The following is a 12,205-nucleotide window of genomic DNA, read 5'->3' as shown; positions in this document are numbered from 1 at the left end:
GAAGAATCCTGATACAGAGTTAACATCTTAACAATTAACAAAGCAAAGAGGGTAAAATTTATTTTACAAAAAAATATATAGTCAGCTAAGAAATTAAATACATATTTAACATTTTTACAAATTAAAATAATTGCAAACAAACACTTCACACAGCACACTAAAACTGTTCTGTTTCAATCTGCTACACAGGCAACATTTTGTTTCCATACAGCACTTAATTATTCTGAATCCTACTAAATGTAAACAATGAGTTGATGAAAGCATTTCTCAGCCTGAGTTGCTGTTAAAATATTCAGATTTACAAGAATGTCAGTGGAGTTGTGAGCCAAAAATATCCTGATACAATCAACACACACTGGATGCTACATGCAGACAGTGACAGTAGGTCAGCTGAGATTGCCATTGAGAGATGAACGTGCCATTTTTGAGAAAATAAAAACACTTGCTGCTTCTCTGGAGTATTGACTTTTGGAAATAGGACAGTGGTGTATATGAGCATCAAACCTGTGTGTGTTGCCATAAAACAAGAGGAAGGCTCACTTTTCTCACTTTAAAATGACATTTTAAAAATAATTTCAAATATTTCTCTTATGACTTCCTCAAATTCATTTTCTGTGGACTATTCACCTGTAGCTTTGCCTCTTTTGGCAGCATGTTAAAGTATTAAAGGAAATTTTGGGGGATATTTCTGGAAATACACTTACTTGCTTTCTTGCCAAAAGTTCAATGAGAAGATTGATACCACTCTCATGTCTGGATGTTACTCCAGCTGGCAGCTTTTCTTTTATGCAGTAAGCTGAAACAGAGAAAAGCCTCCCCAAACAGCTGACCTCTGACCTCCCTGAGGAGAGGTGAATGAGGACGACCAGTGATAAGTCTGATTTGTTGGAGACTTGCTGCAGTTTGCCTTTGGAAGTTATAGCTGCACCAAAATGAGCCTTGGGACTAGAGTTTGCTTTCAACGCAGAGTTTCTACGCCCTGTTGTCCAGGATGATGTTGCCATCTTTGTCTTTGACCCTGAGCCGTCCGGTGGGGTAGTGGGTTTCCTGCCTGCCATCAGTGTAGACAGTCTTCACTGTGCCGTCTGGATACTCCCTCCTCTTGTAGTCGGCTGTGTGGATCTCCTTCTGGCCTGTGTTGAAATGGATCTCCTTGGTGCCATCCCTGAGAGAGATGGCACACATTTACATTTAGCATTGAAGTCTTTAAAAAGCCAACTTATATCATCAGCCTGGATCAGAAAATAGAGCTCAAGCAGAGAGCAGCACATCTCTATAGGAATTGTGTGGAAGAAGTACTGTAATCCTTTATAGAGCGTTATCATCAATTAGTCGATCCAACTATTTTGATAGTTGAATAATTGTTTTAGTATTTTTTTTAAAGCTAAAATACATATTGACTCGGTTACTAAAAACAAGAACTTTGAGTATGTCACCTCTGGGTTGTTTGGTTGAATTAGAATTTGCAATAATAGGTAATGTAGTTTTACTTACGGGTTGACCTGTATGATGGTTCCATCTGTCAGCACGCTCTCCTCTCTGCCATTTGGGAACAGGTTCTTGACTGTCTGGTCTGGGAAGGTGATTTCTTTACGGCCGTCTGGGAAATGCTTTTCTGGGGCGGAGAAAAAGGACGACCATGTATAATATACAGTGCAGTGTGATCATTCCATTTGCCAGCCAACTGGATTAATGTAAAAGCGACCAGATAACTAGACTGTCAAAATCCAGTGGAGGTATGTAACTAAGCACATTTACTTAAGTACTGTTCTTAAGTACTTGTACTTTATTACAGTAATTTCTTTTTATACTTTTTTTGTACTTTTATTATATTATATTATTATCACATTTATAATCAACAAATAAATTATTCATTATCGTAGATTAAGATACACAACAATACACTGTATATGAAGTAATTAAAATTAGCCCCATCTGCATCATTAAGATAAAATAACGTAATATTATACATGATAATCTAAAACTGTGACAATTAATAGACAAAATATTCAACAGATAATCAGCAATGACCAAGCAATTAATCATTTATGAAAATTTGGGGTAATTTACAAATATTTCGATGCTAATACTTTTGTACTGAGGTAAAACTGTCAATGCATGACTTTTACTTGTAACAGAGTCTTTCTACACTGTGGTATTGCTATTGTTATCTCAGTAAAAAAAAAATCTGAGTTCTCTGTCCACCACTGTCACAGTAAGCCCTATTTACCATGTAGTGCACTACATTTACCCTCTGCCATTTTATTTGATTGTCTGAATTCAGAGTGTCAAATTTATCCACTACATCGTGTCCTAACAAGTTTCCTTAATAGAGAGACAAAATTGTCACCATGACATGGACATTCCTAATATACAATCTTCCGGCGTAACAACACAACCAAATTAATGCACTGGTGAGATCACCAGACAATCTGGAAAAAATGGTGGATATTGACTCCTTGCAACCAAAATTGAGCAGCTTTTGTCTGGTGGTTAATTTTACTGCTTGATCGACATCATCTTCCCTCACCTGTCTGGTTGTTAGGGAAGTGCAGGACCTCCATGCCATCTGGGTAGGTGATATGTGTAGTCTGGGCGTCAGAGTAATAGTAGATCTAAGCACAAGGAGCAGATCCATGATAAGAGAGTTAACAGTAGACAAGTTCAGATGGTATCATGGCAGAGGTGCTTCTTATGTTTAGCTTATTGCACAGCAGACTCCCCATGTTTTCAACTATGAGCTCTCAAAGAAAATTCTTTTCACATCACTTTGATCTCAGAAGGTATAAACATCAATATTATCATTAATCCTTGCATCATATATTTATGTTAGCATGCAATATTCATTAACTGTGTGTGAACTGCCTCATTTTCCTGTGTTGAAGTCTCAAGGATATTAAAATGTAACTGTAGGAGGTTGAACACAGTTATTTTAGGTTGCTTTGAACAAAAGCCCCTGCCACATGAATTTAATGTAATGTGAGGTAAAAATCTCACCACTCTCTGGTCTGCCATGATCTGTTTAGTGTCTCCGTTGAAGAAGGTGACCTTGACTGTCAGTCCATCTGCTGAAACCTCCTTTCTGGTCCCATTGGGGAAGACAATAACACGATCACCACCTGCCAGAACCTTCTCTATCTGGAAGGATCAGAGCCAGAGCTTAACTGTTTTTTTTTGTTTGTTTGTTTTTAACAAAGGTATACATTTGTGAGCCATAGTAGGAAAACCCTGGGACTGGGAGCAACAGACAGGCTAGTGAAGTCAGAAAGTACTGAGAGACTGACAGACACATTCTTGCTTTTAGTCTTTTCATGGGATTTCTTGACAAGAAAGCTTTTTACTCTAAGATCCAAATTAAGCTCTACTGATTTCCAGCTTTGCAGTTTGCTCAGTGGAGTCTAAGGGTGTTGAAATCCTCTCCTGCCCAGTTGTTCCCATCCAGTCAGAGTTCTTGGGATTTCAGTCTGGTGATGTACAATATGACACATCTTTCCAATTTCTCACCTTCCCATCTGGGTGTGTGATCACCTCCTGAGCTGATTCTGCCTCTTCAGCCTCACCGCACTCTGGTTCTTTTGGCAGAGAATCTCTTTTCTACAAACAAAAGATGTAAAAAATACAAATTGAATCATGGACATAGTGACTGGGCCCTGTGATAGGCAGCAGAATGTCCAGATAGATTCCAACAGCCCACAGCTCTGAATAGGATAAGAGGTAAAACATGGTCATGCGCTGTAAATTCCCTAGATGCCCAATATACATTACATTTTTTTTTAACATTATATGAAAATGTTCAATTGTGCTGTCCCTGTTATATAAACAAACAAATTAGCCAGAGCTTTAAAACCTTATCTTCTTAAATGTATGTGACATTTCGAAGGAAGACCCACGGTGTTTGTTTGTATAGATTTTTTATAGCAGAAAAGAGACAGCAGCAGTAAGGATGTCTCTTACCGGAGAGCAGCTGTTTGATTGTTCTTGGTTTGACGGTTGTTCCTGGCTCTTGCTTGCAGGTGTTGACCTCTCCTCTGTCCTCCTGCCAGGTAATGAGGAAGAGGAGGACGGAGGATGAGGAAGAGATGCCTGGCCTTGCTGGCCTTCTCAAGCTGCTCTTCATTCCTACTGACAATGACAATTGATGCAAATATCGAATTAATATTGCTTGAAAGTCAAATGTTTAGGACAAAACAACCAAATGTGAGTCTGATAATGGTGAAACAAAGAGAATGACACTCAAATGATTTTAATCTGAGACAAAGTACAGTATATCTGTTTTGAAAAAAATGTGCTGGTTGAAATACATTCATAATAAAGCATATTTCCATCAATACTTATACTGATTTTATTCTTTAAAAATGCACCCTTGTGAACTTATAAATCTATACATCTCTTTTTTTTCCAATGGTAGAAATCTCACTTTAAATTGAATCTCACTGTACCTGTAGAACTCTGACCACTGTCCATGGAGCTCCTTCGACTAACTGCTGCAGTGCTGCTGCTCTGTGGAGGCCCACTGCTGTTTCCTCTAGAGTCAAGAGGACTCTGAAAATAAAGAGAAAAAACTTGTGATTTCAATGTAATGCTAAAATGAAAAAAAAAAATCTGAGGAGATTATAAGAGCATCCACGCACGTATTGAAAGAAGACTGGTTGAGCTGGAGATTGAGATAAAGAGATTTAACAAAGAGAATTCTGCCCTCGCCAAACTCGGGCAGGAGAAAGAGGAAAAAAAAAATCACCTCAGGTGATATATTTGCACTTAAGAAATAAAACATATTCCTTTATTACATTTTGTTACTTTATGTGTAAAGGTAACAAAATCATAAATGAGTGTTGTGGACCCTACTGCAATAATCACAGATATTTTTTAGATAAAATATTTAATTCAATTTCAGTTCAATCAAAGTATCATATATCATTAAACTGAAAAATGTCATCCTAACCAGAGACAAACCTGTATTGACACTACATTCTAGAGAGTGTGAATATAACCAGTAAAAAATTGTATAAATGTGCTTACAGCAAATTTCACTCCTTTGGTCACAGAGGAAACATTGTTTTCAAATATTCTGGGAGTGTCTTTTGTTTCTTTGTCCTTCTCTGCACTGACAGGGTTTTTCTTCCAGGCACTGAGGCGGAGCTTCTCCAACATACGAACCTTAATCAAAAGAGAAATCATGCTTAAAACATAAAAAAACAAACAAAAAAACCTATGTGTGTGTGTATATATATATATATATATATACATATATATACACACACACACACACACACACACACACATATATATGACCTTGACCTTTGAACACCAAAACCTGATCAGTTAATCATTTGAGCATTTGTACCAAATTTGCAGAAATTCTCTCGTAGTGTTACTGTGCTCTCGAGACTGGGATGGACAGATGGACAATCTGAAAACATAATGCGCAGAGGCACAGAAACTCATGGGCATCTTTCTCAATGATTCACTAAGGCCACACCCTTTGTCTGGATAATGACATCATCGGCCTCTGCATTTAGGCTTGGTATAAAATGATCTCAGTTGTACTACTTGCAGGAAGAAACTGAGTTAGGTGACCCCTCAGCAGTTTTCTTTAAAATGGGGTCATGCGGTACAGGTTGCTATTACACCTGGCTATGGTTTGATGTGTTCTGGCCTATCCAATCACATTCGGATCCCAATGTGTTTGCCTTGCGTTTACTTGTGTTTTTCCTTTATCCAGATACAGATCACACTGTAATGCCAGATTTAAGTGGGGTAAAATGGTCAGGGACAGGTGGGTACCTCCTCCCGGAGGGAACTGTTCTCCTGGTTGAGAGAGTCGATCTGCTGCCGCAGCCGGCTGTGTGTGGAGGCCCAGCGACTCTCCTTCCTCCTCACCTCCTCCTGTAGGGAGCTCAATTGCTGCCTCAACACCTGGTGGGAAAGACAAGGACAAATTAAAGGGGTTTTGAAGAGTTCCACATATTTCATGATTTCACACATAAGTCCTTCTTGTGCTGCGGAGCAGATCAATTAGTTTTTATTGGAACACAACATGTATCACACATAGAGTACTGTGCAAACATTTTGAGCACTAAAGGTAAAATGAGGATGTTGTAAAAAAAATTCCCATGATTATTAATTTCTTTTTTATCAATTAACCCCATGTGAAGTGCAGAAGACAGGAAAATCTAAAATCAGATCATTTTCCTATTGTTCTTCTTGTCTCTGAGGACAGTTCTTTATGATGACTGTGTGTTTGGACTTCTTGCCCTGCTGCAGAATTAATCTGGGACTGATCAGACACCTCCTTGATGGTACTGATGAAGGAAGAGAGTAAAACCATCTAAGGTGCCTAAAATGTTTGCACAGTGCTGTACAATACAATTTAAAAGACTTGCAGGTAAAGTACATTACTCCCTACGAGAAATAAATAAATAAACTCAACTATTCTGGGATGGAAAATTAACAACAGGTGGGCTCCTAATTCATGTTTTATCTGCACGTCACCTGGATTTCCTCTCGTTCCTTCTTGTCAGGAATAGCTCTGGCGGCTGACACATGCTTTTCAAACAGTTTGCGTTCCTTCTGCAGCTTCTTGTTTTCCTCTCTTTTGTACTCCTCAAATTTGGCCAGCTCCTCTGCTTTCCTCTGCTCAAACTCCATACACTCTTTTCTATGAAAACAACAACAAAGTGTATGTAAGGAAACTATTATGATCTATAGTATTGCTTCCGCAATGATTATTTCAGACAACTCATGAAACAGGCGATTCATGTGAAACAGGTTAGCTATTTAAAAACAAAAAATTATTCACATCATGCAGCCACAAGTTAGCTCAATATAACAGCATGAAGGAAAATACAGAAAAACAGTAAAACTGCATAGAGCAGGAAATAAAAAGTCTAACTCTGAGTAGGTACATCAGATCCAAAAGGTAATTTAAATAATATTTAAACAAGATTAAGTGCAGATGGATATATCACCTGAGGTTTTCCTGATTTTTCTCGTTCTGCTGTCTGAGTTTGGTGAGGGCAGCGTTCTCCTTCTTAAATCTCTCGATCTCCATTTCCAGCTCAACCAATCTCTCCCTCAGCTGTCTAGATTGGACCTGCTGGCCTGGGGACGAGGAAACACACACACACACACACAAAAAACTGAAATAACTTACTGCAAACCAACAGAATATCTTATCTTTGATTTCTCACCAGACCTTGAAAAACAATGAAAATGTACTGATACAAGAGTTTGTCTCACCTGTCTCTTCCTCTGGTTTTTTGGACTCAGGAGCAACAGAAGTGGCAGGAGGAGGGAGAGGTGTATTTTGGGCCCTTGGCTTCAGCGCAGGGAATAACCTTGTCATGAGCAGCGAGGCAGGAGGACGGGGAGGATCTTGCTCTAGACTGGCTGAACCAACGACTGTGCCCTTATGCAGCTCCACAACTTTGCTCACTGCCCGCTTCCTCAACAAAGTCTGCTCCGGTGGTGAGACGCCATTGTTTGTTGCCTCGGCAACAGGACTGACTCCTCTATTGTTATTGGATGGGTGAACTGGAGTTTCCTCCAGGTCATTCCATGTGTCGTCGTCATCAAACACAACTCTACCCTGCTGGCCATCTTTGCCGTCTATCAGAGTGGAGTCATCAGTGTTGCTGAGGATGCTGTTGCTCTCCCCATCACCATCCTCTGTCACATCTGAAGCCAAATCTCTACAACTGTCCTCGTCCTGATATGACCGCTTATCATATGGCGGGTTAGACTGTGCAGGAAAGCAAAGGGTGCTGGGAATCAAAGGTGGTTTGACCACCACTTCCTGGTCATCAAATTCAGAGCCACCACAGGATGAAAGATCAGAGTTTGTGTGTTTCTCTTCTCCTCCACTGTCCTGTCCTTTATCCTCCATGCTCACTTTGTTCTTGAGTGTATTGTCCCTAATCTTCACCACAAATGCTTCAGAGGTCACAGAATTGCTTTTACACGTCAAATCACCACTGCTCTGAAGTGCAACTCTGGAAGGCGACTTGATGGGGGTGGAGGAGAGCCGTCGGTGGTGGAACCCCTGAGCGGCCTGCAGCTGCCGGTGATGCTGGTCCATGTGGAGAACCTGCAAGCACAGAACAGTCATTGAAATGACATGGCTTTATAGTCAACAGGTCAAATACACGGAGATCATGCTATATTGAAGATAAGACACCTCATTACGCAATCTTTGCACATTTACACTGAACCACATACAGCTGGCATAATGCTGCTCTAGCGTGTAATTTATAATGCATTTTGGCACTGCACTACGTTTTGGAATAAAGAAAAGTGTGTTACGAGTGTGAGTATATATCTCTGACTTAAACACAGCAATCACTAAAGAGCTGTACAAAGTACCTTCATGACAAAGGAAGAGTTGGACGAGAAGGACAGCTCCTCAGCTGCCTGCTCCAGTAGCTCAAACTCTCCCAGCTCCATGCTTTCCAACTGCCGGTCACAATCCCAACGCTGGAGCTTCTCCTGGAACGACAACTCAAACGAGTCCAGAGGAACTCCGTCTGCTTCTCCTCTTCCTTCTGACCCCGTTCTTCCCTCTGCTGATTCCATTTGTGAATCACAACTTTTCTCTTTAGCTGTGTAATTTTCAGCCTTCATTGGCACTCCCAACAAGCCCACCTGTTTGGTTACAGGGTTTGGCTGCATGTTGGGAGGCCCAGGCTTCCTCACAGTCTGAGCAGACAAACCCACTGTCCTGTAATTCTGTTCCTGTACTTGCCTCAGTTGACAATGTTTTGTTTGTCTGCCCTCTGGGTCAGTCTGAATAGACTCTGGTCCTTCAGCGTTTTGCCTTTGATGACTACCCAAAACCTTTGTCCATGCTGTCTTACTTTCAGATCTGATGTCCTGAGATGGCGAATTGAGACATCTCTGTCGGTTCTCCTTATTGAGTATGGCAGTTTTACGCTGGACAGGAAGTCGCTGGAGGCCATTTGAACCACTTTTCTGGATAGCTGCAGGCTCAGAGTTGCTGCGGGAGATTACTCTGGCCTGGGGTTGTGGTTTGGAGTCCTTCTTAATCTCCTTTTTTGGTAAAGATGTTTTGCGATTGTTGGTAAATCTAGAAAGCCCCTCGCCTCGCTTCAGGAAGGCCCTCTTGGGAGGGGCTTGGACACCTTCAGCTCCACCTTGGTTCTGTTAAGATGAGGATACAAAATGTGAATATGATGTGAATTTGGTTGTTTACTGCATTAAAAAACTTGCTTTTTAGACAAAACTCTAAAGCCTCAGAAGTCAAAGCTTCCTTGAAAGTACCAGCATGAAGTGCTTCTGCTCAAAACTGCCAAGCAACAACAACACACAAAGCTACAGTCTGTTATAAATCTAATGTATGGCTCATATTCACTTACAAAAACATTAACGCTCTCCACTGTGTTTTGGAAATATTGACAGTTTTGTATGGAAATCTTTGTTATGTTCTCTGACCTGTTGTTGCTGCATAGACTTCAGCTTCTGCTCCTCCAGCCTCAGTTGTTCCTCCAACAACTCCTCAAATGTCTGCTTGTGTCCTCCAATGCCTGGCTTAATAGGTCTGGAAAGGAGACACACACACACACACACACACACACACACACACGAAGGAAGGAAGGAAAACACATAAATAAACTGATAAACATAAAAGACACACATGTTTCAGTTTCATGACCAGCTTAGTTTATCTCTTTAATACTGTATGTAGTTTTATAATAGAAAAATACATATGTACCTGTCCTGTGAGATTTTATCTTCTTTTTTACCATGGTCCTCAGTTGAAGCCACACCATTACATGGTATTAATGTGTCATCATGCTCCTGAAAATGGCTTGTAGCATTGCTCTGTTCCTGGTCATCATCTGTGGAGTCCCATGTACCTGTAGAAAACACATCCTGTGAGATTTCCATACCTAAGTTATTATCGTGGATCTATTTAAATTAAGGCTAGACTTGTAATGGTTGCACTCCAAATGCAGATACAAAAACTGTGCACATTCCAGCGTAAACTTACAGTTAGTTTGGAAAAAAACCCTGCTTTCTCACCCTCTGCCTTGTCCTCCATCTCTTCATGATTTTGACCCCTTGGTAGCTGCTCTGGTCTCCCTGCCCGAGAGAGCTGCTGTTCCTGTTGAGGGCCACAGGTAGAGCCCTGTGGGTTCCCATGGTAGATTAAGTTGGGGCTGTATGGACTCTCTCTCTCTTGAGAGACTCCATGGAGTGAGCTCTCCTCCCATTCTGCTCCTGACGGCCCTGAAAATACATGCACATCTCTCTCCAACATACATTTTTTTTTTACTTTCCTTTATATTGAAAGTGAGACAAATGATCAACTTTGCAGTTATTCTATTCTCTACTCTTTCTCTTTCACCTCCTGTGCAGTGCTGGGACCCATTCATCATTCCCAGCAGCCTCTGCTGTTCTTCCTGGAGGCGAAGCAGCTCCTCCAACTGATGGGCCTTTAGTTGCTCCTGCATGTGTTGCTGCCATTTCCTCAACTGCACAAACAATATTATTTTTAAATTAGCCCTGTAAATGACTCACTTATCTAGAGTGTCTCTGTCAGTTTATTTTTAGTAAGTTTAAAGACATTTCAAAAACAGTCTAGTTTTTGATTACCACAGTGTTTTTATGATTAATTTATTTGTGGCTGCCCACCACAACTGTACATTGCACATATTGATAAATCAACATGCTTGTGTGCTAACTGACTTGCATTCACACACTTCCATCACTATTTTAGCCCTTGACAACATAAATAGTCTTAGGGGAAAAATACTAATAATAGCAAGGAGAGTCAAAGTGAGTGTGTGGGGGAGTGTGTGTGTGTGTGTGTACTGGAGTTGGGCACTGAAGTCCACACATCAGCAGATATCATTAGTGATAAATAAGCTGCTGTTTCGATTTTCATTTAATTTCATATGTTGTGCTGTTAAAACTGAACTAGTGAACTAAACTGAACTTAACCAATATTTTTTTTTAAATAACATCTCCCGGTATCAATTGAATATATCATGATATTGGTTTAGATACAGGAATCAGCAGTTAATTTGTCAATATTCTGCAGTGTTGTTCTTACCTGTTCTAGCTTCATCATCACAGGCAGCTCCTGTGATTTGTCCATTTCATCAAAACTGTCAAAGTGTCCATGTGAATTTCTCGTAGGGACAGAGTAGAGACCGTTCACTGGCCTGTCATTCCCAGCCCTCTCTCCTGCTGGCGACCGTGTAAATCCATCCACATCGAGACAACTGCTGTCCGCGGACGCGGGCAGAGGGGCGAAGTTGGAGGCGAAGGAGTCGTCTGGCCCCGAAGGCGGGGGCGGCAGCGGCGATCTCACTGCAGAGATATGCCGCAAGGACCCGGCCAACTCCGGACTGGGGTTGAGGATGACTCCGGCTCTGCTGCTACTTGGCATCCACCGGGCCAAGAACTCTGCCTGGGAGTACTGAAGCCCGGCTGGAGATGACATGATGACCGCACTTGTCTCAGGCAGGGCTCGCTAATCCTGGATTTTAAAGACAGATTATGGTGACAGGTTAAGGGTTAATCACACCGCGAATAAACACGGTCTAGATGATGCCAAGAAAGCTATATATGGTAACTTGTTCGTGTTGAAGTAACATCAGCTATTTTAATAAGACTGGCTTCAGCCGGTTAAACGTTAACACCACATCGCAGCATGTTAGGACAGCAAAGCGTCTGTTTTAAATTAGTGTTTGTTTGGTCAGTAACAGCATTGTCAGCTGTTTATTTAAAAGGTAACGATTGAACCCTTGACGGACTGACAACATTACTGGTATATATCATGCTATTCAGCTAACAGTTTGACGGCGCTCTTAGTTCGTTTTAGCTGGTTAGATTTCGATGCATTTAAAAGACTCGGCTTCCTTAGTGATACTTGAATGATTTAAGCAGGGTATGTTTTTCTTGAGACACAAAGCGTTTATTTTGCAGGAGTTACACTGTAGTTAACGAGGCAAATATTCCACAACATTAATAAAAGTGTCAAACACAATTAATTTACCTGTAACGCCGGAGAATAATCGGTGTTACTGAAGTAATAGCCTGCGTTGTAGAAGCATAACAGACAAAAGTTTTGAAGCCTGCCGCCATATCAAAACAAAGCCCGCGAGAGTAAAAAAAAAACACGACGACAAACCCGTTGTTGCATCATGGGCAATGTAGTTCAAGTGTCTTTTAAAACGTCGGT

General features: G+C 40.9%; 1 protein-coding gene across 1 annotated transcript; it reads right to left on the bottom strand.

Annotated features, from left to right (window-relative positions):
* Positions 1–34: 34 nt before the first annotated feature.
* LOC108897037 (centromere protein J-like) lies at positions 35–12,147 on the bottom strand. Its single transcript, XM_018696414.2, is given in 20 exon segments — positions 35–1,165; positions 1,495–1,615; positions 2,531–2,615; positions 2,998–3,138; positions 3,505–3,594; positions 3,955–4,071; positions 4,073–4,119; positions 4,440–4,542; positions 5,020–5,157; positions 5,785–5,916; positions 6,493–6,658; positions 6,969–7,101; positions 7,240–8,086; positions 8,362–9,156; positions 9,448–9,553; positions 9,728–9,872; positions 10,039–10,245; positions 10,364–10,490; positions 11,072–11,500; positions 12,020–12,147. Coding segments are annotated over 19 exon segments (4,086 nt in total). The 5' UTR covers positions 11,465–11,500; positions 12,020–12,147; the 3' UTR covers positions 35–972.
* Positions 12,148–12,205: the final 58 nt, after the last annotated feature.

Source organism: Lates calcarifer, linkage group LG1, assembly GCF_001640805.2.
Source record: "Lates calcarifer isolate ASB-BC8 linkage group LG1, TLL_Latcal_v3, whole genome shotgun sequence".
NCBI classification, from domain to species: Eukaryota; Metazoa; Chordata; class Actinopteri; family Centropomidae; genus Lates; species Lates calcarifer.
Note: the sequence above shows the minus strand (reverse complement) of the source record. Positions and strands in the feature narration are given on the sequence as shown.